The sequence below is a fragment of the Filicampus tigris genome, chromosome 3 (genome assembly GCF_054856515.1).
Source record: "Filicampus tigris isolate MCC_2025a chromosome 3, RoL_Ftig_1.0, whole genome shotgun sequence".
In the NCBI taxonomy this organism is placed as follows: Eukaryota; Metazoa; Chordata; class Actinopteri; order Syngnathiformes; family Syngnathidae; genus Filicampus; species Filicampus tigris.
The window spans coordinates 18,699,115-18,724,190 of NC_141219.1; the positions used below are offsets into that span (position 1 = coordinate 18,699,115).

The window sequence follows — 25,076 nt, forward strand, 5'->3', positions numbered from 1 at the left end:
GCCTTTTTATATATTTACGTTTCATACTACCTTTTGATTTATTATTATTATTATTATTTATTTATTATTTTAAATAAAGAATCAAGTCCATAAATATCATGTTTTCGGATTAACTGAACTGCTTTTTTTCCATCACATATGTCCAGTTGTAGACCTTTTGTGTCTTAAAATCTTTAACTTGAAAAAATAAGTAGTTGCTTGTCTACTTGATTCCAGTTACAGCATATGCAGAAATGTGACAGTCCATCAGTGTCTTTGCTGTACGGGAATCCAGCCAATTGGCACAATGTCTAACAGCAATGACGGTAAGTGATCCAGGGACTTTATACAACATTATACTTTTGGCAGATTATTATCTTTACCAGAGATGGGTATTAACATGCTACCTTTACTCTGTTACATTTACTTAAGTAACTTTTTGTACATCACGAGTCACCTGATTGCATACAAAATCTCCGCAGCCCCACACTAGATGCAAAGTTTTGCATGACTAATTTACGTGACAGAAACAACAGAAGAAACAATTGACTTCCAGTCAGAAGAGGCACAACAACACTAGCTTCATATTCAATCTATATTTATCTTTAAGACTAGAAAAAAAACAGCTACAGTATGTCATGTACTGTCATCTACGGTATGTCTGCCTAAAAAGACCTACATTTCAGCCTACAAGAACTCCACTTCGAAAATCATACATCCAAAGTGACTCACCAGTTCCTCAGTACTTGAGTAGTTTTTTTTTTTTTTTTTTTACTAAGTCCTGACATATTCTTAGTCAAGAAATTGTTTGGAGGACTACATTCTACTTTTACTTGATTCATATTCATCCATAAGTAACAGCCATCTTACTTGAATACATTTTTGGCAATTCAACCCACCTCTGATCTTTAGATACTCTGTGTATAAACTATATGTCTTTGAATGTTTAGTGTGGGAGTTTCCTGACAGTGGAATGCGGGACAGACTGGAGGACTTAAGTGACGCAAATGAATTTTCTGAACATGAACTCCTTGACATCATGTACAATGCATGTAACACTTCCAGTACAGGTGTGTTGGATGATAGCAAAGACGAATACTGGAAAACACTCACTAAAAAGTGCGCACCGTTAAATTCATCTTGTTGATCCCCATCAGGAGAGGTGTCAGCATCATCCATCATACAATACCTGCAGAAGGTGACGTCCCAGAGTCAGGAGCAGGGCCGCTTGACATCCTTGCAGCAGCTGCTGGACCCCGAGTGTCAGGATCCCATGGTGAGCAGAGAGATGTTCCACCTGACTATGAAGGAGTGGATCGCCCAGTGCAGTCAAGACAGGTACAAAGTATTTCTAAAGCATTGTGTGCACATTTTAAAGACTTCATAATTTAGCAAATGCTTTTTAAATTCTGTCAATTAGTCTAGGAATGCATTCTGATGCTTAATGTATAGTATTTGGCCCCTGGTCCCTCAGTGGGGATTAATCTGACTTAATCCACCTCTTAATACCACCACAATCACTTCACAATTATATAATCCATCTCATTCCGATACGAATGCGCAATGTAACAGTTTACAACTGTCATATCTAATAACATGACAAAAATACAAAACATTGAAATAAAATACATCTTACTCATAGACGCTGATTATTACAAGTACAAATGTGTGTCGAACGCTAGAGACATGTTTTGTTAGTTGGACGTACCAATCAGAGGACGGGAAAAAAATGTCCGCATCATGGATTGCCTTGGCTCTGGCCCTGTGAGGAAGAATTTGAAATCTGTTTAAAGAAACGGTCCCGTTGCTAATATACACATTGGCTGAAATATGACTGGATAAAATAATCTAACTTCCACATCTATTAGAAGTTGAATTCGTCTTAACAACATTTACATATCACCATTTTTCTGTCTTCTGATTAGTTTAGTCAGAGGACAGAAAAATGTTGAGGTTATTGAGGGTCCAGCGCAACGGTCGTGTGAAGAATAATCTGAAATCTGATTGGGCAAAGAAACAATTCCATTGCTAATATATTTCCAAGTTAAAACTGATTCTGAAGACTTGGAGCAAATTAAATTGATGTGGCAACACATAAAAAATCAAACATTGGCATACACGTATATAGGAAGCAGTACTGTCAAGAGAAATGCTACCAAATGCAGAGAATAGGTTGTCGGCAATAAATGAATAACATTTTGGAACAAATGTTGGAATTTAGCTCAGTGCTTCTGATTTGTGTTTAGGCCAGCAGGGAAAACCTTCCTGGCCCACCACTGCTGTTGATGTTTGATGACAATATTAATCAAACAATGTGGACACGAGCAACTTTGTAAACATTAGAGCCACTACGTTAAGTTATGATTGTGTTTGTGTTGTATCATTTTGCTGATACGTTGAAGCATATTAAGTCCGTGCTGGTAGTTTTTGCATTGACTATGACTGATAATTGTAACTTGTGATTATTTTTGCTGTTTAGAGTTGACGTGGACATTAGTGATGATGCATCTTATCCAGATGCGCCAGAACTGCCTCTAAATGGTAAGACACCATTATTATCATTTTTTAATCAGATCTCTAAAATAGTTTTAATTTGACAATATGGAATTTACCAAATGCTCTTTCAGGTTTTGAATTCTCAACTACTGCGGCAAAGTCTGCTCCCGCCGACGGCCAACAGTGTGCTTGGTTAGTTTTTGTCTCTCTTCATGGAGCGTGTTGTCTTTACATTGCCACTAAACTGCTCATTTGGTTTAAGCGACGGAAAAGACCTGTCGGCAACAGTATCCGAACTGAAGCTAGCTCACCGCAAGCTGAGCGAACAGAACAGCAGCCTGCTGAGGACGGTGGCTCAGTGTGAAGACGTCAACCTGCAGCTCACCTTGGAGATCACTGAGCTGAGAGCAAAGCTGGCCAGGTAAAGCATCTCATTTGAGCGTATTAAACACTCTACTTTCTTATCCACAATGAAGCAAGTGAAATCGATCATGCGCATTACAACACACTACAGTACTATGGATGCAGTGGCTGATTTTCTTGGGACATTCATGGTGGCGATGCATTTTCTGCTTTATTTTGGCATGAGCAGTTCCCAACGGTCAGCAGTTCGAGCCCGATCCATAACGGAGGAACTGGAGGAGACCCGTCGGGCCTTTAAAGAGGCCCAGGAAAGAGCCAGCCGTATGCAAGCCACTTGCTCCAAGCTGGTATCTCATACATTTAATATGCTAACTGGAAAGCTACTAATGGAATAAAAAAAAAGTAAATCGACTGAGACTGATTGGTCTATTGCAGAGCAATGAGGTTGAGTGCTTGAAGGTTCACATCAGGAGACTTGAAGACAAGGTAATGGAGATGTTCTTATCAAATTACAATGTTGCTAGCCTAGAGTTACTTTTTTCACGGTTTAAACGCTCATTCCACAGATATACCAGTAATTTTTTTTCATATACAGGGTGTCTCAAAAGTCACATTACACTTCCTTTTTTCAATTTTGTTTCAGGCGTCATTTGGACAGACTGTCCAATTGATACCTGAAATGAAATAGAAAATAGGAAGCGTACTGTTGAGTTATTCTTCCCCTTCAAGCATTTCAAAGTATCATCTGGCACTAAAATGCCTGATATTAAAAAAAAGGCAGTTTTGTCTTTACCAAGATTATAAAATCATGCCAGTCACCATTGTTGTAAAGGTGTAAATTGAAAATTAACAGTTTTTAAACTCTGTATTTACGGATTAAACTAGATACCAGCGTTTAATGCATCTTCTTTACAATGGCTAATTTGCTTGATACGGAACATTACCCCTCAGAATGTATTTAACTTCACCGGGGCTTTAATAGGTTAAATGGTGTACTGTAATTTGTAATATTTTGACCTAAAACACCTGAGAACTGTTTTAATCTGTGTAAACTTGCTAAATGTGTCTCTCCTTTAAAAAAATGGCCATCTCCACAGAATGAAAAACTCTCCTTTGAAAAGACATGTTCAGAAGATGGCATCAACAAATTCCGCAAAGTCAATGCCGAGTTGAGGGTAGGAACATAAATTATCAGTGAAACACGAGATTCTGTGCTCTGGGTTTGTTTTGTTAAGCATTCAAACACTGACAGGCTGAGCTTCAAGAAACACTGGTCATGCTGACTCTGAAAGACAGAGAAATGACTAAGGTTGGTTTATTGATCAATTAAAAACATTGTGTTTTATTTCATTTCAAAATCACCTTAGTGTTTACTCCTGTGTAGAAAGACATTCTCATGGGTAAGATGAAGAGCTCTCATGTGGAGAATCATAACATCATTGAGGTTTGTTTCAACACTGTCATCAGGAACGGGTCAGCGTAAATATTATGCATGAATAATCATTTTCCATGGTGTCATGTCACAGGGCGTGCAGGCAGAGCTGATGAGGTTACATGAACATTCGCACCAAGTTCTCTCGAGGTATTTCTGTCGCCCATGCATAGGTCGATTCATGGATCAAACACCTCCTTGTTAGAGAACAGCAAGTTGTGCAAAAAGTATTGAAACATTCAACAGTTGGACATTCAAAAGTTTAGAGAAGGCCAAATTACGTTCACCTATACAAGTTATAGTGCATTTTTTGTTCATCCTGAAATTTCACTCCAAAGCCCGATATCCCAAACTTAGATCCTAAGTAGTGTGTCATTGCTGCAACATTGCCGTTGTGTCGCTTGATCTCACTTTTGATATTATGATATTATAACAGAGGCAAACCAGAGGATGTAAAAAAAAAAAAAACCTATCCTCCCTCGTTCAAATGGCACGTGCCTGTCATAAAAATGAGAGAAACACTCATCATCTCAAAACATTTTGCACCATTAATGTGACCTATAACCTGCAGAATCCGATTGATTTAATAAAAAATCTTTTTGAGAGGTTAAAATGAACAACTGAAAATACGTAGTTGTACAAGTGTTCACATCAACATCATGTTGAACGGATGTCAGCACACACCTGCCATCATGTAAAGTGCCTTTATAACCCCAAATAAAGTTAAGCAGCTCTAGCAGGCTTTCTTTTTTAAATTATTTCTTGCATAAAGATTAGAAGAATATAGGAGTTATACAGATTATAGAGTCACATTATGGTGGAAAAAGTTTTGATATGTCTTATCTTGGCTTCGTTTCTTAACATTCCAAAAACCTTTAAACAGGGCTGTGTGGACTTTTTATATTCACTCTACCTAACTGCTGGTACAGTAAGAGTTTGACTGCTGTTTATTTTCACCTGATAGATATGACAGACTCTGCATCAGTCCTCAGACAATATACGGTCGAGATCCTCCAAACCTACGCTCTCTGCAAAGCGAGATACAAGACATGCAGCAGGTACTGTTAACATTTGTCATCAGCTTGTCTTTTGCTGAATGAATTCTCAGTCGTATGCTGACTGTGGCCGTCCTGTGTTCCCTTCAGCAGCCAAATCACAGAGCTGCGGACGAAAGAAGCCTCCCTCCTCTCCACCCGGAATCCGAGGACATTCAGAGCATCATCCACAGGATCAAATCAGCAGAAATAGCTCATCTTTGGCGCAATAAGCATCCAGAAAGGGTGGGTAAAAATTTCACAGGAGACACCTGTTCAATTCAAAAGGCCATAAATCACTATTGTTTCTCTGGGTTGTCCACCATAGGTCTCCTCCTCTGTTGAGACCCAGGAGAAGCCTTTTCCTCAGCACCAGCTGCAACAGGCAAGCATCAAGCAGCGGCTTGTCAATGTGTATGTGACTTTTTGCCTTCCTTTTCTCCTGTTATGGTAACAGAGCGGATTTAGTTGATATTAGAATCAGCTTGCTCCTGCTAATAAAACGTCTGCTTTCGACAGAATTTTTATGGGCACCTTCCTTACGCAACACAGAGGCTTTACCATCCTCTGTATGTAAGACTTGTTTTAAGGCTAAGTGCAGTTTTAGTGCCCCTTTTTGTGACTGCAGACATAACAGCGTGTGAAGGAGACGTTTATAAGGCCGCGCTGGTGGTTTCAGGCTGCAGGACCTCGAGCTCCAGAAGTGCGTGTGGGAGGAGAAAGGGGAGAAGGTGGACGAGCGGTGGAAAGCCTGGGAGCAGGAGCAAAAACCGAACCAGACCGGGAAGTCGATACCGCAGTCCAAGAAAGTGGCCATCGTGAAGTGGTGGAAAGCCCTGAGCGTTGAAGGAACTAAGGCCCGGACTGGCGAAAGCAAGACCTTTCGGGAGCTCGCAGAGAGAGCTCGCCTCCATCAAGCGGAGACCATCACTGATATGAGGGAGCAGGTCTGCCACCTGCAAGCTTCTCTTAAATGTGGGGCTGAGCAAAAAAGCAACAGCAGAGTTGTTCTAGTACACAAGGAAACCAACACTGAGAGGGAGGACAGAGCTGAGGGCAAACGCTCAAAGGAGCAGAGGGATGCGTCGGTGGCCACAGACCCTGTTCACAGCCCGGGTGGAGCAGCCTCACAGCAGCGACAAATCCAACTGGGGTTGACAGCAGACGCGCTGCTGGGGGCCCTCCGGAGAATGGAGGCCATGGTCGCCGGCGCCCTGGAGTCGGCCAAACTTGTGAACGAGAGCGAGAAAAGGGTGAGCCAGGTGAGGGTGAGGATGGAGAGCATCACTCAGACGGTGGAGGCCGCTCTGGGACGGACAGCCGACACGGACTTGCAGCTGAACTCCTTTGAGGTCCAGATCGTGGAAAAAAATGATCAGGTTGGTTTGAGCCGAGAGCAAAAGTGTTGTCCTTCTGCAGTCTAAAGAGAAGCACAACATTGACATAGATTATCGCAATGTTACCTGGATTTATATGAGCATACAATAATTTGGCTCTGATGTTCATCTTGGTTATCACCATACACTTTTTTTTTCTTAATTTAAGCATTTTACTTTGACCATGCGTGTAACACATAACAGAAGCAAAATAGTACAGTAGTTAAAAAAAAAAAAAGTACTTATAGTAAAAAAAAAAAAGAAATCACTTTTTGTACACGCAAAGAGTAGCAAAGACTAAATGGATTTGATTTCTGCCCCTCAATTGACATTTAATTGTTTTATGTAGTATACACAAATAGAATAAAGTATAACACTGTTAATCCGCCAGATGAAATTGTATTTAAACATTTACAGTACTTGATATTTTACAACAATATGAACACAATTAGTGTTGTCGCAATACCAAAAGTCTGACAGCAACTTGAAATTATTTCTTTTTTTATTTATTCAAAATATTATGAGCATACTAATTATGGAATCAGATTTGTACCCAAAAATATACCATGAATGCAAATGAATTAGCATTCATATATCCTTTTACACTGGGCTACAGTTGCAGTGTTTGACTTGATTTAGATTAGCCAATATTTTGAAATACCAACAAGAAAAACATGACCTTCTGTAGCTGGTAGTTTTCAAAAGTGTTTCCCCTCATTTTGTATAAATGTATATTTTAATAGCGGCTTATGTTCAGATATTCATGTGCGAAAGAATAAGCGCTCTACACTAGCAAAGACAAAGCTATCGGTCAACTTTGATTCACATTTTTTTGTTTGTGCCTCAGACTGATGATATTACCTTTGTAAAGGCCTTTTTCTTTCAGCCTTCAGCTGTTTTAATAAACCTCATTACATTGTTTACTTGAACTTAACACTATGACAGTGTCCTCCACAAGTAAGAAATATAAACATAAGCAGTATAGATGTGCAAATGCCGAGCTATTTTCCTGAACATCTTACATGGAAAGCAGTGTAACGTGGAAAGATTGAAAATTATTCCCTGTACCCTTTTCTGAGGCAGTCCTGTGCCGAGCCGTCAGCTGGTCCAGACCACTCGATTGAATGTGTTACGCTGGACAAAGAACGAGTGGAGAGTCTCCCGCCTCCGCCTCATGTAATCCCAGAAGCCAGTGAGTCTCCGCAGCTTCCCATGAATGGTATGATGGCTGCATCACATTCATACTGCTTCTGATGAATTAAAGTGACTTCCTTTTCTTTTGGTCGGCCAAACAGATGAAAACAGACGCGACAGGCAGTTATTCACATTGCACATAAGAGCTGGGACTATAAATAGGGAGCGACATTAATGTCTTTGTGAGCACTTCTAATCAATTACAGTCTATGTGTAAAATTAGAGGAGGTCTTATTTGTTTTCATAAAGACAACCTATTGACCAAGGGGAGGGTCAAGTAAATTTAGCTGCGTTGAACATATCATGAGAATTTAGTAGCATTTTGGCTCTTTCATTTTTTTTTTTTTTCCATTAAAAACTACAAGGTTTGTAGACTGTAACAATGGTCGAGCAAATGCAACTGAAGTGGACAATCGCAAACAAATTACAGTCATTAACTGACACCCACACACCTGGGGATTGACCCTCGCACAAATATTAAATCGCACCTCAAATAATGTAATGACAATAATGTAATGACACACCTCAAATAATGTAATGGCACAGAAATTGTGTTCTTCTCACACAAGACCTTTGCTGCCAACAAGGTAGAAAAATGACGAATAAATCCAATGTCTTTTTGTGGTCTAAAATAAATTGACTTAGGTTCCCTCGTGAGAAAAGAAAGATACGGCTCCACATTATAAGGCAGTGTGTCCCAGAAGTCACGGCCATCAGCATTTGACATTTTAATCTTTGCAGTTTTGGTAAGCATGCCATTCCCTTGCCCATGGCTTGTCAGTTGACATTTGGATAGCTTTGCAAAATTGCCGCCTGGTAAGAAGGTTTTTCTGTCCCTGACTGCAGTTGAATTTGAGAAGCTTTACAGCCGTCACTGGAACTCATGTCAACAAAAGCTTAAATCAACGGATGCTTCGGAGAGTGATAAAGCTTTATGACTTCAGGTCGAATGCTTCAAGCAGACAATTATGATACTCAACAACCTGAAGTCGGTAAAAGGAAAGCTTTATGTTTTTATGAGTTTGGTGTTTTCATCAGCAGTTGTAGTAGCTGGCCTTCCGTTGCATGAAGTCGCCAAGAACATATCCTGTCTCGAGACATTTGCCATGGATAGCATGAATTATGTTATGTATATTATGGAGCAGTGAGACAGTCATAAAGCTTCTACAACTGAGCCGGGGATGGACAAATCACAGTTTTGCAACTCTGTTCCAATGTCAATTGATATGCTTACAAAAACTGCCAAAGCCGAAGCTGTCAATAGCTGATGGCCTCGTGTCTTCCTGAATCAAACAAAATGAGGTGTAGTGACTATAGATTCCATGCCTTATTAAGTCCAATTGAACTAACAAGTCATTAAAGAGGGAAATCAACCCAAACACTTTTTTTTCAAGAATATGTTCCCATCGGGCCCACTAGTTGAAACATAGCATTCTGATTAATATTGCGTTTGTGGAATGTGAGTTAAGCTGCAAAATCCACCCGCTTTTAGCCATCTCAGGGGGCGGCCGTAGTGTCACTTCTGTCAACTGAAAATGACATCACAACCGCTCAGAGCTCAGGTAACGACCAATCACGGCTCAGCTTCAGAAAACAGGTCAGCCGTGATTGGTCGTTACCTGAGCCCTGAGTTTGGGCTGACTTCCCCTTTAACTTCCTTTTCATTTAGCCTTTATTTAACTAGGAACTGTCCCACTGAGATTAAAAACCTATTTTACAAGGAGTCCTTGCCAAGAGGCAGCACCAAACAGTTACACATTGAGCACAGAATTTTATAAACACGTTATTAAAAAAACAAGTGCATATTGTGAAATTTGTCTCAAAAATTCTCAGTTTGGATTTAAAAGTGTTTAAAGGAAAATAAATCAGTTAGCTTCCATCCTTTTTATTGCATATTCCGTGCATAAAGTGTGAGCCCAGGGGACAGAAAGCAACAAAGAGTTATGTGACCCAAGAGAGTAGAATTCAGCCTTTTTCATAGTAATTAAGACACAACTCTATGAAAAGTAGTTGTCCCAATATTGCCTTGTAAATAAAATTGTACCAGTGACTGGCCCTTCACGTGGCCAAGCAGGCCATCCTAGCCAAAAGAATAATTCACATTGGTGAATGGAAATCTTATAGTTATGAACCTGAAAGAAGCATTATAAACAGTATCAATCATCCAAAGACATTTCACCGTAACATTCCAATATAAAATCCTTCCGTAATCAAGCACGGATAAAAATGTTGCAGCAACAAGATGTTTCTGTACATGAAAAGAAAAACACAGATAAAAGCCCAGTTTAAGCCTCAGATTCTTCACAAGAATTTCTTGAAAGTGAGTGAGTAATCAATCAAAACACCTAAGTATTTATACATATGGATCGTCTATTGAACTCATTGAGTACTGGAGTTTTCCAGACCCTCTGTGAAATGACATATAAATATGTCATTGGGATAGAATGAGTTAAGAAAAAGTTTGAAAAAATAGACGTGTCATTCATCCATTTTCTATTGCTTACGCTTCCAGACTTGGGGTCAGAGGTGGCTCTGGAAGAGAAATGGGTGCACAGTACACACTGTACTGGTTGCCAGTCAATCACAGAGCACAAACAACCACTCACATTTCACCCAAGGGCGAATTAGTCTTCAATTGAGCTAATCGACACATTTTTGGAACGTGGGAGGACTTCGTTTTTTTTTTGCTGTTCAGCTGTAGCCAGGTGTCAGTGCTAGCAACCTGAGCAGATGACTCAATCATGTCTCTGGACTTGGTTGCCAGGTTGTTGTTGCTACTAGTGATGAAGATGACGGAGTTACAACTGCTCTACTTGGCAGATCAACTTCGCTCTTGCCAACACCTGCCAGGACAGAATGCTCAATTTCTTTCCAGTCCATGCTATGCTGTGTCACACTGTCTCCCCCTCTGTTGTCCTGTCACATTTGCATTGCATATGATTTCCTGCTAAATGCAAATCAAATGTTCTATCTCTTTGGCCACCACAGGTGACACAGAACAAGACAGCTGCGACAAGGTGAGACATCTTCTCTTCTAAAATACATTTTACGTTTGCATGGAGGCAGAGCTACGCATGCAGTAAAGGAGAATTTTAAATATGCATCCATACATGACACGGGTCTGTAATTATCCAAACAACAGTCCAAACAAAGTCAAACATTTTGACATTGCGCAGCTGCAGCTGTATAGAATACATGTGATCAAATTATGCTCTTAAAATAAAAATCAAACGACACGATTTCTTAATAATGTTCCCCTTAACTCCACATAACATCAATTGATGAATAGCCTGTTTTATTTGGGACAATCCTGTTATTTAGTTTCCTACCTTCAACACTATTTTTCAGTCGAAGATCAAAAACTTGCTCATGGACAGAAACAGCATTCATGCCACGTACTAAGCATCCAATTAGATTCCTCTTGTTGGTTTTAAATTGCAATTTGCAGTGAACATCAGTTGTGTTCTGTGAGACTAGTGCACTCCTGATCATAGAAAAAAAAAAAACTTAGTATGGTTGCGAGAGAAAAAAGAAAATCAGTTTTAAAACTTCACATAATTTAGTCTTTGTTCAGTTTTAAATCGCTATTCACACCGCCTGACGGATTCTAATAGGTTAGCGAAGCAAATGGTGGTTTCCTCCGAGCGGGTAGAGAACTAACTCACTAACTTTACCCACACACACACACGCGCACACACAGTCTGAAGTAGCCCAAAGAGGCATACAGCCCTTCTCCTTAAATGGTCAAAGCTCCCAGGAGTCACAGAGAGGCTGCTGCTGAAAAAAGACAGGGAACCGAGGGGATGGGAGAAGGAAGCGGAGACCAGGAGGCTGGAGACGTTTGCTGAGAAAAGGCAGAGTGCGGTGACAGTTGGTGGGAAGTCGGCCTGAGTCGGGAGGTCCGCTGGGAACTGGAGCTGGACGCAGGTAATGCTCCAATTTGGCTGCACAGGTTCAGATGGAGGGTTTCTGTAAAGGGGCGGGGGTCTCTATTGGTGTTTTGTATGAGATGTGCGCAGGACGAGAGGCAGGTTAACCACCGCTGTGTCTTTTGGAGGGTCTTAATCTACATTCTGACTTCTAACTGGAACTTGGAACTGTTTTAACGCAAGTGTCGACCGTGCTTGAGTGTGTTGATCTATTGATGCATCTGAAAATCAGCAGATATATGGATGTACCGTACATCTTTGTTCAGTGGCTCTCACTCCTGTGCCCTGTTATGTCACATTGTGGTTCTCTAACAGAGCACTTCCTCTGTGGGCCCCGAGCTTGACTCAGGCACATTTGAACACAATTGTGGCAGGAGGGATCTGTCTTACATAACATGACGATGAGGGGAACAAAGGTGTCAAGTCCACCCACCCCCCCGTGTCTCTGTTCTTTGCTTGCTAAAAGCACTTCGGGTGATCTTACTGCACAAGAAAACAAGACTGCATTTGGACTGCGTGCACAGAAATGTGTGTGCTGTTCCCTTGTCCCACAGGAAATAATCAAAAGCGCTCATTTATCTCTGTCTCACGGTCACGTCTGCAGTGAGAAGCCTCGTGCGGAGTTGTCCGAAATGTGAAATGTTGCATGTTTATGTCATGTTTTATCTGCTTGAGAGGATAAACTGCTCTCCTAACGCACTACGAACACAAAAACAGACTTGTTGATGTCAACTGATTTGGATGCTAAGTTAGACATTCTTCATAGAAATAGCCTCGGGAAACTAAATTACATTGCCATTGCTGGTTTATCATGGCCTTTTCCTTCTTATGTTGTCCTTCTATCCTATCCTCCTATTAACCCTAAAAACTGATGAGAAGAAATCAGAAAAAGATTAAATGGTTGAAAATGGTCAAACGTTTGAAATAAGTCTCGATTGGAACTTTACTAATGGAACGGGTATATTCTAAAATCGTACTGTCAGGACTTGTGAGATGTTCATTGCGAAAGGTCTAATCTTTACAAATGATCTATAACAGTTAAGACAGATAACCCTCCGTACCATCCAACAACTGAAACATTAAACTGTTTATTTACCGATTATCATACCAGACCCTGTCACGGTTGCGGGATAGAGGACCCAAATGTAGGGAGGAGGCAGAAGCAGGGGGTACTGAAGAAAACATTTATTAACAAAAACCAGCACAAACAAATCTTGAAAAGTCCAAAACTCAAAGTAGCAAAGAAACACTAGAGAACCAAAACACAACTCCAGGCGAAACAAAGAACATGACAGAGACAATGATCCGACAAGGACAGAACAAAAACTAGGAACTTAAATACAAGCATATCGACCAGACAACGAGAAACACCTGGACGAGACACACAAGGTAGGAGGGAGCTGATTGGCTAACACAAGGGGATGGAATGCAGACAGGTGGACACAATCATTGACGAGACAGGCAAACGCTGAAAATACAAAACTAAGAAAAACCCAAACATAACAAGACTCATTACTTCGAATTTGGTTAACTTAACAGAACATTTCTGCTCCTTTTCTTTTACGGATCATTATTTTTTTCTTCCCAGTGCTCCAGACACTTTTAATCATTTTGAGATGTTTGCAAGGTAAGAGGGGAGGGGGCACGTGAGCTTTTTATTATTATCATTTGTAGTATTAATTGTAGTATTAATTTACATTTGAATCTGTGTTCTTTTCATTTTTAAAATGTAGGAGTAATACTAATAACTTGCTTTAATAAAACCATTAAGACAGATTTTCCGCTGATTTTGTGGCGCCTCATGGAGGCCGCGGTGCCCCTAGCATTTGTCTTTGCTGTGTTATCCAACGAACGGCTTTGACCAATGGGGATTTTGCATCTGGGAAAAGATGTGCAGTGTTTCACTAAATAGGCGCTAAAAATGGTTCTACAACAAGCGCAGACATGTTTTAATGTTTTTTCAGGAAATGTCATTGTTGCTCACTGCAAGGCCGATTTGTTTCCTCACCAGTGACTCACTTGGCTTTTTGTCCCAGCATGTTCCTGAAACATTTCATCCCGTTTGTGACGACAGCAAGCAGCAGACAGCTCGCGCAGCGAAGCTGACAAAAAATGTGTCAAGTGTGTCTGAAAGAACCATGATTTCATTGTACTTTTCATCTGACCGACACACACGTATTATGAGGCAAATGCAGACACAACCTTATGCAAATGTTCGTGTACCAATGGAGGTACAGTGGCCTGGCACCGTGTGGTGATTTGCATACATTTGCTTCAAAAGAGGGAAGAGAGTTCAAAGGAAGGTTTAAATAGGCATTATCCTCAAAATTGGAAGGAAGCGCTTACATTTCCGATCATCTTCTGCTACAGTTGTTGTGTTGGTCCTAATGCTAATGTTGTGAGCAATGCTTGTACAAACAATTACCATTAACATCATAAAGTGTTTGTTTATTTCTATACATTTTGTTGTAGAAAAAAAAGGTGTAGTTAATGTCCATGGGACATGGGATCGACTTGTTAAGATTCCAGCCATGAGGTTATTATGCATGCTTACCACTCTCCATCTGTATTTACCACAGTGGATTAAATATAGACTAGCCCGGGAGCAAAATAGTCCTTACAGTACTTTAATAGGGATGCTAATATTTTGAATTAATAGAGTGTACCAGGATGTCTTTATACTCATTATACTCTTGCCAATGGCGATGAATGTTTTTTCTTGAATTCATTGTTTATACTGTACATGTTGTAAATCATTATTTCTTTCAAAACAGTTCCTGATTTTACCCCCCAAAAATAACACAGTTGTAGTTATGTCATCTCCCCCTCTGTTGCTGAATGTGTGATTCCCACACAGGATGTACTTATTATATTGTGTATGTAAAAGCCCCTGTGTTTATTTTACAATGTCCCTCTGAAACCCATTGCCACAGTCAGCCTGTGGGAGTCATTTGTGTCAACGCAGACTCCCAAAGAAAATAGTCACTCTTTCAGTGTGTCTTTTGTCACCCCAACAGTTAAGGATGCTAATAGGAATATCTTTTACTGGGAACGGCCATTTTCTTACCATCTTATTATTATTCATTCATTTATTTTTCAAGAAGGAGGCAGGTCCACTGACGCTTGACGAATTCAATGTTGACAAGAGTACACTGTATTCCTTTTGCTTTAGCCTTAGGTTTGTTCACTAGCAGGTCTTTTGTATCTAATCAATTTCTTAACTTTTGCACTAAGGCCATTTTAGGATTTCTTTATAAGGAAGTGACATTGTATCGTTCTTGGCTCTGATTTTGCACACTTGTGAGGCTGGCACTGACACTATCACTGTTATTTAATGTATTCATTATCTCCTAATGACTGTATCATGGGCAAAGTATTGCCATAATATCGTATTGCGTGTTAAATTGCCAACCTTATTTGCAATCGCCATAGCCATAAAAATGATAACAACCAAATGTAGTGTGATATGAGGGGGCTATTATTATGGTTCCCACTTGGAGCCTCTTGGGCCTGCTGCCTTGTATTTGGTTTTGAGGCTCAACATCCAATATTCTATACTGTAAGCTTTTTAAATTGAACCGCAAAAACATGGTATGATTGTCAAGGAAGCGGTGGATTGACATAAAGAGAGGAAAGAGGCGATAATAAAGTAAAGAGTGTGGATATTTTGAGATGCTGTTGGCAATGTTTGACCTCCCTGTTCACTGACTGCATCCGTGCATTTCCCGCAACAGAATTTCCACACTTTGCTTTCCAGCCACAAATAAATGTAATGTAATAATGATCTTTTCAACTTTTTTTTTTTAGGTTGGAGAGGCGAAGGACTTTGCGCAGGCATCTGTCCACCATAGCACCAAGGAGTCTAGCAAAGACACCACTGCTGAGGGCACCTTTTTTTTCCCCCTCACCCGCTCCCGGCCCTGTCTGCTCCCTGCCATGCCCACGCTGCCCGAGGAAGAAGAGGACTCCCCCGAGGATCTGGACAGTTCTTCAAGCTCGCCTAGTACAGTGAGTACACAACACACTGTCTTCCTAAGAAGACGCACATATTAGGCCAAAGCATGTGAGTCCATAAAAAGCTGCTCCTGAGTAATCGAATTGGCCATGGTGAGGAATCGCTCTCAGTGTTACCACTCAAGGCTTCCTCGTCCTAAAAAGGTATGCTTTACGGGCTTTTTAAAACATTGAGGAATGCCTGTAGAGAAAATCCTAGCGTCCTCCTTATTATGAGTGATAGAGGCGGTCATGCTTTGGTCTGTGTTTGTTTTGTTTATTGCAATCGTAACTCAAAAATGTTTCATTTTCACACATTTCGACAGGACAACGAACTCTCATTATTTAAATTTTGAATGCAATAACCTTCTTCTCTCCTTGATGTTAGGCAATTGTCTTTTTTTTTTTAGATGGAGTATAAGCCATCTTTTCAGGTGATTTTTACTTTGACTTTGAGCAATAAAAAAATGGATATGATCGCTTTATGGTGGCAGTGTACTCATCCAAATTCACTGCACATCAAGTAGCAATTTGGAAGATCATGAGCAGTTCTTCATAAAAGAGGCTTCAACCTGTTTATTGCCAGTCCCAGGTGAAGTATATTGTCAAACTAAACATAAAACAAAGGGAAATAGGCATCTTTAAAACAACCACATACTGTAGCTTTGCCTGTTTAGCTTAATGCTAACAATCAATGTAAAACACCATAGATGGCCTAATGAGTAGCATTGGTGTCTCAGTAGTATAATCTTAGTTTTAAGCAACCGATATTTGAACAAAAATGGTGGAAGACAGAAAATATAATAAACCTCACTGACACATTCTTGATCCTTTGCAAAAAGGACTGTTACTGCAGCTAACTGGGTGAGTTGTGAAATGAAATTCATCTTCATGTGTGTCTTTATGTCTTCATTATACTGCTCCCAGATGACCAGGAGAAGCAGCACAATTTCCATTGAATTGAAGCAAAAAAAAAAGTAGCAAAATCTTAGTTTTTCTCTGTCGCTTTGCAAAACAGTAAGTGCATTCTCTGGAAGGATGTTCTGATGTAAACTGCCTTTTGAATTTTGATGTCAAATTCAGTATTCTAAATTGGAAGTTACACCATCATGTATGTGGAACATTGATTGCAAGAGGCACATTTCACTTCTCACTGGCATCAGCCAAAACCTTTCATGTCAATTTGGCAAATTTATTTTTTCCCCTCAAAAATCTATACTGTTGGTCAGTCCATGTCCGATAATGTCCATTATTTTTTACAAATTATTAATCAATTGAAAGTGTTGAAAATGGCTTGCTCTCTTTGATGATGCAATGTCAAATTACGGTGCAGTCTTCCTACTTCCAACTGTACTGAATTTGAGTTAAAAATCATAAAAAACAGAACATGGATTATATTGAATTTTCGGTTATCCACATTGTACACATTATTTAACAAAACTATGCTTATTTGCACGTTTGTCTTGAAATTACTACACAATCTAATCTTCAGGGCTCTTGCTCATGTGGAAATGGATATGCTGTAATTACAGCCTGCAAACGACCTTTCTGCAATCTGTGACCATTATTTCTTTGATTCAAACCCAAAATGTAGGAATGAATTGCTTCATGCATTTGATGCTGGCGTCCATTAAACGGAAAATTGTGACCTTTACTGAAATGAACAAATCTGAAACATGTCAGGTCTCACGTTGCAGAGATTTAGGACATCCAGCATAAATTTCTCACAGCTTTATTAATGCAAAATGTCGAAATATATAAACTTCACAATAATTTTACCTTTCACTGCCCTCTTCCAAAATTCTCAAAGTGCATTTTTTTTTTGTCATTGTAATGGTTATTTTCCTCCATAGCCCCCTTTATTAACTGCATAGTCATTTGAGTGATTGCCCTGGATGACTTTCTCACAATGAGCTTTTTTCGCATGTTGCTTTTGCTGTGTTTTTTTGCACAGTGTGCACCTGCTGAGAGCGGAGCTGTTGTCATGACTGGCCCCACAATCATCTACCCACAGCAGGCCTCCATTGTCCAGCAAGATGGACGTCCTCTAGAGCAGGCCAGGTGAGCACAGTCAAAATGTGGTTCCATTGTATTGCTCTGCCCAGTCAGTTACACATGAGTGTAAACGTTTGACTGCCTCTTCAAGTTCACTGTGATTGACTAGCAACGAGCCCGAAGTGTAGTCTACCTTGGTCCTAAAGTTAGCTCGGATAGACTCCAGCTCTCTCCACTCCTAAATACTGTAGCATAAGTGGATGGATGAATGTATTGGTCTGATAACAGCATCTATCCAGGGGTCTTAAAAATGTATGTGCTGTATGTTGTAGGCCACACAGCCCAAGAGCTCGTCTGGCCAGAAACTCCTCTGCAGGATCCATCACCACAGTTGGTAGATAAAACACACACAAACACATATAAACAACTGTTCTTCTGAAACAAAATAGTGGTCAATAGATAGATAGATTTACCTTAACTATAGCATGCTATCAAAGTACTGTATACTAATTGTTTATTTTATGATTTCTAGAATAATTAAATTGGGAAAGTCAACCCAAACATAATTTTTTCAAGAATATGTTCTATGCAAGCGCATCTATAGGGGCAGCCATTTTGTCACTTCTGTCAATTGAAAATGACATCACAACTGCTCATGGCTCAGGTAATGACCAATCACGACTCAGCTTCAGAAAACAGGTGATTCCTGATTGGTCGTTACCTGAGCCCTGAGCAGTTGCCGTTGTGAGCAGTTGTGATGTCATTTTCAGTCGACTGAAGTGACAAAATGGCCGCCTCCGGTGATGGCTAAAAAAAGGGTGGATTAACTCTTATTCCACAAACGCAATAATAATCAGAATGCCGTGTTTCAACTAGTGGGCCTGCTGGGAACATATTCTTGAAAAAAATATGTCTCTGTTCATTTCTCTTTAAGGTCTGGAATACGTTGCATGGTGAGCAGTGTGATCATTTTGATGGGTATATAGTCATTCCCATTCAAATAAGGTCAGAGATATTGGACAGTTACATCTTAATAAAATTGTATTGTCTTGTATTGTTACCCGTGTACATCACTAGAGTGGATCTGGAATACAGTCATTATACAGAACACCTCCATTTTCCCAGGCGCAGAAGTGACTTAACAAACTGTAAACGTGATTACAAATATGAATACTTGGATAAACACTGTCTGAATACTTCTGCACTTAACTGTATGCATGGTTTTCTTAGACAGCACGGGTCATGTAATCGACCTGGTGAAGGACAAGCTGCCGGAGATGCAGCTTTCGGAGGAGGATCGTCAGAAGAATCTGGAGCTGCTGGAACAAGCCAAAAAGGTCAGCGACCGCTTCCTGATGCGCCGGGGCCGTCGTTCTACCAGCAGCCTTTCTGACTCTACCGCAGGTGACACACACCATTGGTGATAGTACAGTGGTAATACTACTACTCTATCTGGGCTGTATCCATTTATATTCAAATCCAATGATTTCAATGTACCGTCAGGTCCATGGTGCTTTTAACTGCTTTTTTTTCTAGCAGCGTTATGCAAAAGCTACTGAATTGTTTTCCATGAAACTCTGGGAATCAAAGGATTTTTCACTACATAATTTTTGATGCAGTTAATAGTACATTTAATGCATGAAATCTTTAAGACAAATGTACAATGTAATTGAGAGTGACATTCCTGTTATTAATTCATGTTGTTTTTTTGCTTTCTCTTGGTTCAGTTGCGGGAGTCCCAGAGTTGACTGGCAGTACACAGTCGATCAGTCAGGTAAACGGTTTCATCCCAACTCTGTTATTTTTCCTCTCTTTCTCTATTCCTCCAATTAATCCCCAAACTGTCTTTTGATTTTCTCTCCGTTAGAATGTAAGTCAACACACGTACTGCATACCTTGCTGCTTGTTAAGTCTTTGTGTGTGTCGCCCTCTCCTGTAGCATCTGGACGTTGCCTCGGTGAGGGGACAAAAGGATGTGGAGGTCAGATTTCCTTTCATTTAGCCCATCGCTCTTGTTTGCCTTTTGTGTTAAATATTTTGCGGAAATGATGAATCCCCTTAATTGCTTCTACTACTGCATTTGGGTCCCCCTTTTGCCTGTACTCCACCAAAACAAAACATATGACAGGCGTCTCAAACTCTGGTCCATGATGGACGCTTTTCTGCACGTTTTAGAGGTTTCCTCCTGCAACACACCTGATTCAAATCATCGGGATCGTTGTCAGGCCCCTGCAGCATTTGCTAATTAGCTGATCATTCCAATCAGGTGTGTTGCAGTTGGGAAACTTCTAAAACATGCAGGAAAGTGGCCCTGGAGGACCGCAGTTTGAAACCCCTGTTATATGACCTATTTTAACACAAATAGTGCAGCAACACAGGTAGGCGAACAATTTATTTAAAAAAAATACTCACAGGCATGTATTCCTTATCTTTTGTGAAAAATGACAAATAGTTCTGTAGCCCCCAGGTGGTTAAAGCATACACACAAGATGCCACATAGTCACAATGAATTATGGTATATAAATTGGTTACTTCTTTACATTCTTTTACTTAGCATTTACACAACACGTGTATTGGAATTAACATTAAATGTCATGGCCTCCCTCAGGACAGCAGACTAGCGGTGGATTGGAAGCCCACAGAGAAGAGGAAAGTGTCTTCTGGAACCCTAACACCCCGTTTTACCATTCCAAAGGAGAACTGTGAAGCCAAAAGTCCCCCGGGAGCCAGTAAAAGCGAGGATGGAGGACGAAATTCCAACCAGGCCCCGGCCACGGGGGTCGCTAAGCCCGTCCCTCGACCCCCAACGCAGCAGGCCCCCTGTACTGCTGAAATAAAGACCATTGGTGCCTTTCCACCACTAATGAGGGCTGTTTCCTGGGATGCCATCGGGGGCATTAACTCCAGAAATGGAGCAGAAGACGCAAGCTCAGACAAAACCCGCGATGGCATTTTGAAATCGTCGGGGTTCAAAGAGCTCCCTGCACCCAAATTGTCCAAATTCAGAGAGGTAAAACATTGCACTTGTGATTTCATGTACTGGAAGTTTTTTTCTGATTCAACCAGTAAATGTATTAAATTTGAGTGTCTTTGCATGTCTGTGTGACGCATGCACAGGAGCACAAGCTGATGCGCAACCAAACCATTGTCGGCTCCAAGTTACCGGACTTGAGTGAAGCTGCTGAACAGGAAAAAGGTGACTGTTTTTGTTTGCCCCTTTTTCTCGTGTAAGACCCAAAAGTACTTTCAGAAAAGAATGTCTCTGAGGGTGTGCACTTCCTGAATCTCTGGGAAAATCTGATGATGATGATAATAGTGTTTTTCCTTTGGTGATCAGATGTTCTTTTTAGGTTTCCTTATAGCAGACGGAGTGATTGTTTAAACACACAGAGTACCTGTGGCAGAATAAAATGATTGTGGCACTGCGCACATGGGACGGAAATATCTGATCATCAAAGTACCATTGATACAAATTTACCCAGTAGGGCTGACGGGTTGAGTCCAAGCTAACCATTTCCGTGGCCAAACAGTGCAGTTACAATCTCAAGCTGTGGAAGTATTAAGTGACAATTGTACAAATCTTTGAATTTATTTCACCCTAAGTGTACAATGATAGACCTACTCATTTTCACTAGGCTGATGTGTCTGCAGGTATGGAAAATGTTTGAGAATGTATTTATTTCCATGTACTAGTACATACTTAAATTGATTAGGGCCGACGGTGTTACTTTTGCCTAAGGTTGAGTTCATTATGTTGACGCAGCAGATTGGGTTTAGGTGGTCTGAAGAGCTGGATACCATTTCAGAGTAACATGTAACATTCTTGGAAAATGTCAGTGATGACATACTGTATCATGCGAGTGACTTGCTCTGGTGACACCTGACAGTGGAAAGTTGCTTCCTCTTATAAAAACGTAAGGTATTATGTGTTTTATTTTTAACCACAGGATAACCCATTTCTTGTTGAATCAAATTCTTGAGCCAACATGCAAACTCAAACCCTCAACCCAATGTGCTGGTTATAAAGAACCCAACACTGGCTCGGTCCCGTTTGGATCCGGCCATTCACCCAATTTGGGTCACTTTTGACCAAGCAGTTTTAATGTAGTAAGACAAATCAGCACACTGGTAAACCCACATCTAATATGAGCATTATTACTTTGCACCATCTTGGGTCATTGAAGTGAGGGGAGGAGTTTGATTTAGTCAGGACATAGCTATCTCTAATCGACAAAAAGAATTTTCCTGCTGTATTGTGGCATTTGTAGTTGATTACAAATGTTTTGCACATTTTCACTATTCGTGGTAGGATTTTTTTGCATATATACTCCTTGCGAATAGGGTGGGGCTCACTGTAGTAGTTGCACACAGTTGACAACAAGTTACAGGTTTGCTTTACCTGTAACATGTGAGGACGAAGGACACGGCCCCTAAAATGGAACCCAAGGATACACAGTAGATCCATAAAGTCACTTGAGCACTTATTGTTGAAAATGTTACTCTGCTTCTAGTCATTTTGCTAGTGTGCTAAATTGTATTACATGTGAAATCAAAGAGTGTATGAGTATGGATCTTAAGCTGAATTTCAAGGATATTGAATATATTTTTCTATGCAGGACCTCCTTCCTCTCCAAACTCATCACCGAGCAACGAGGAAACCAAATCAGACGCCATGCCAAACATCTCCGACATCATGCTGCGAAAACTCAAACTTCATCGCGGCCTTCCCGGCTGGTGGGCGTCGCAAAGCAACAGCTGCTCAATTGGATGTTTTTAATGTGCCTTGACCTGCATTTGCACTACTTGCCTAACCACCTGTTCTCTTTGACTTCATTTTCAGTCCACCTCCACTCACTGAAAAAGAAGTTGAGGTATGTAATCTTTCCAGGTTTGCAACATAATTTACTTGAAAGGAGTGATGCATAAATTCAAATATGTTTTTACAGGCAGTCAGCCATAGATTTACAATTTTCCATCATGAATAAGTCATGCGAGCAATCTAACAACCGTGGCTAGAAATTTGAGAACGGCTTGTTTACCATGCAAGTCCCATTAGTGAGGGGTGAGACTATGGTAAGAAACTTTGGGGGGGGGGGGGGGGGGGCTGCAGCATTTTTTTGTTGGGGGGGTTGAAGTCAACTCAAGTAAACTTCCCCTTGAATGAAAGTGGTTTGAAAGTTTCAGTTTGCCCAATTTGAATATGGTTTTAAACATCTCTCAGATCTTCAGTCAGTACAATTTCTCAACACTTGTGTGCGCTACTTATTAAAATTTGTCCCAAAAGTTACTGTTCACTTCCTTTTTTTTTTTCAATTGTGTTCAATTATCATTTAGAGAGACCATTCGCATTTGACAGTTTAGACTTTGCAGTTTCTGTTGTGGCTCGCCCAATGACGCTGGAGCACAGTTGCAAAATTGCCAGCCGGCAAGAGGTTTTCCTGTCCCTGACTACATTTCAGGATCGGTTTGACAAGCCTTATATTTGAAAAGCTTTGTCTGACATGCTGCTTCAAGTCCTTGTACAATTTATGCTTTCTACAGCAAGTTTCTCCAAACAGGATTTGATGTTGGAATACCACACAGCATACTGGCACTCGGGCTCAGGAAAAATTCAATTCAGCGGATGCCTTAGAGAAGAGTAAGGCTTTTACCCTTACTGATTTAGGTTGTCGAGCATCCTAATCTTCATACTAAAGCCTGTGAACATAGCATGGATGATTGAGCGGTTAACACTTCTCAAACTGGCGCTGAACTGAAAAACTTCCTGCTGGACGACAATTTTGCAACGCTGCTCCAATGTCAATCGGTGAGCCATGGGCAAGGGAATGTTTACCTAACCCGAACCCTAAATTATGTTTTAGCAAACACTGCAAAGCCTTAGCTGGCAAATACTGATGGCCTCATATTGTCTGAATGATACCTGACATAAAAAGAAAATCTGTAGCCACTTTTGGGTCACCCTGTACAATTGCAAATCTTATCATTCGACTTGAACTTCACATTTATTACATTTCCACACTTTTTTTTTTTCCAATAAACGTTCCAGTAGTCCATTATCACTACATTAACACTCTCAAACAGTAGTGTAATCATGAGTCTACATTGGGCCATAAAATGCAGATCTTTTTTTTTTTTTTTTTTTTTCCCAGCTTACCAAAATCTGTTTTGTTACCACAGCAGTGAATTACAGTCGCAAACACAGCTGCTTGGATGTGGCGGCGTTTTTTTTTGTCAACAGGAAAGTGATTTTGTGCTCACGATCAGCCAAAAGAGACTCGGGGTGGTTTCCTGTGGAGAAGATGCAAAACACGAGTGACGTTGTCTGGCTCGGGCAGTGGCCCGACTGTTTGATCCCACTGGGCTGTTTATGCATCAGAGCAGTCGGAGGTCATATGTTTCCTCCCAACCATGAGTATAGCGTGTTGGAAAATGTGCAGCCTGGCTTTCGTGGCTTCACAGCGCAAGGTGAAAAGTCAGAATCACAGCGGGTCCCCCGGGCTGCTTGACTGCCACGCATGTTAACATTGACATTTAATGCACACAATAACACTCAACATGCCCTTTGCTGTTGGGAGACCGCCTTTGTTCTCCACCTCATCTGTGCTTTCACGTGGAATATAACGTGCCACTTTTGAGTGAAATTGCCGTCACTTCCTCCCGGCAGAATGCATTTGTCCAGCTGTCATTGGCCTTTCGTAATGACAACTACACCCTCGAGACTCGCCTCAAACAGGCCGAGAGGGAGAGGAACCTGACCGAGGAAGATACACAGAAAGAACTCGAGGAATTCAAAGTTGCACTGAAGGTTAGTCCTTCAACAAAAAAAACAAAAAAAAGTGTTTCTTGGACATGTTTTCATCGTTGATTGATCCTGTTTTACACGGTGATGTCAGTGGTGGGGGGAAAAACGGAGTATAAATACTTTGTGCTGCACTTAAAGCGGAAATCAACCCTAACATATTTTTTTCAAGAATATGTTCTATGCAGCCCCACTAGTTGAAACAAGGCATTCTGGTAAATATTGTTTTTGTGGAATAGGAGTTAATCCAGCCGTTTTTAGCCATCTCTGGGGACGGACATTTAGTCACTTCTGTCAACTGAAAATGACATCACAACTGATCAGTAGCGTCCAATCACGGCTCAGCTTCAGAAAACAGGTCAGTCGTGATTGGTTGTTACCTGAGCCCAGAGTAGTTGGGATGTCATTTTCAGTCGACAGAAGTGACAAAATGGTAGCCCCCTGAGATGGCTAAAAATGGGAGGATTTTGCTGCTTAATTTATATT

General features: G+C 40.7%; 1 protein-coding gene and 1 long non-coding RNA gene across 5 annotated transcripts in view; one reads left to right on the plus strand and one right to left on the minus strand.

Annotated features, from left to right (window-relative positions):
* Positions 1 to 216: 216 nt before the first annotated feature.
* The window catches only part of irag1 (inositol 1,4,5-triphosphate receptor associated 1), a 37,697-nt gene continuing 12,837 nt past the window's right edge, over positions 217 to 25,076 (plus strand). The window contains exons 1-29 of one of the 4 annotated variants that reach the window (XM_086025938.1): positions 217 to 305; positions 930 to 1,049; positions 1,137 to 1,317; positions 2,459 to 2,520; positions 2,607 to 2,667; positions 2,738 to 2,896; positions 3,068 to 3,185; positions 3,274 to 3,324; positions 3,936 to 4,013; positions 4,091 to 4,147; positions 4,223 to 4,282; positions 4,365 to 4,420; positions 5,235 to 5,328; positions 5,416 to 5,550; positions 5,633 to 5,718; positions 5,984 to 6,683; positions 7,764 to 7,899; positions 10,863 to 10,891; positions 15,611 to 15,811; positions 17,751 to 17,857; positions 18,124 to 18,185; positions 19,022 to 19,195; positions 19,519 to 19,565; positions 19,731 to 19,772; positions 20,400 to 20,801; positions 20,909 to 20,987; positions 22,408 to 22,525; positions 22,632 to 22,662; positions 24,456 to 24,596. In XM_086025938.1, coding sequence (XP_085882064.1) covers positions 287 to 305; positions 930 to 1,049; positions 1,137 to 1,317; positions 2,459 to 2,520; positions 2,607 to 2,667; positions 2,738 to 2,896; positions 3,068 to 3,185; positions 3,274 to 3,324; positions 3,936 to 4,013; positions 4,091 to 4,147; positions 4,223 to 4,282; positions 4,365 to 4,420; positions 5,235 to 5,328; positions 5,416 to 5,550; positions 5,633 to 5,718; positions 5,984 to 6,683; positions 7,764 to 7,899; positions 10,863 to 10,891; positions 15,611 to 15,811; positions 17,751 to 17,857; positions 18,124 to 18,185; positions 19,022 to 19,195; positions 19,519 to 19,565; positions 19,731 to 19,772; positions 20,400 to 20,801; positions 20,909 to 20,987; positions 22,408 to 22,525; positions 22,632 to 22,662; positions 24,456 to 24,596 — 3,606 coding nt within the window. In that variant the 5' untranslated portion in view covers positions 217 to 286. Of the gene's footprint in view, positions 306 to 929; positions 1,050 to 1,136; positions 1,318 to 2,458; positions 2,521 to 2,606; positions 2,668 to 2,737; positions 2,897 to 3,067; positions 3,186 to 3,273; positions 3,325 to 3,935; positions 4,014 to 4,090; positions 4,148 to 4,222; positions 4,283 to 4,364; positions 4,421 to 5,234; positions 5,329 to 5,415; positions 5,551 to 5,632; positions 5,719 to 5,983; positions 6,684 to 7,763; positions 7,900 to 10,862; positions 10,892 to 11,676; positions 11,802 to 13,249; positions 13,431 to 15,610; positions 15,812 to 17,750; positions 17,858 to 18,123; positions 18,186 to 19,021; positions 19,196 to 19,518; positions 19,566 to 19,730; positions 19,773 to 20,399; positions 20,802 to 20,908; positions 20,988 to 22,407; positions 22,526 to 22,631; positions 22,663 to 24,455; positions 24,597 to 25,076 lie in introns of those variants that run through there. The other 3 variants (XM_086025937.1, XM_086025939.1, XM_086025941.1) reach the window with 3 other exon arrangements.
* Positions 4,231 to 11,708, minus strand: LOC147150166 (uncharacterized). The gene is made up of 3 exons (XR_015086196.1): positions 11,204 to 11,708; positions 7,749 to 7,956; positions 4,231 to 6,724 (listed from the first exon to the last, which is right to left on the minus strand). It is a non-coding gene; the product is annotated as an uncharacterized LOC147150166 (long non-coding RNA).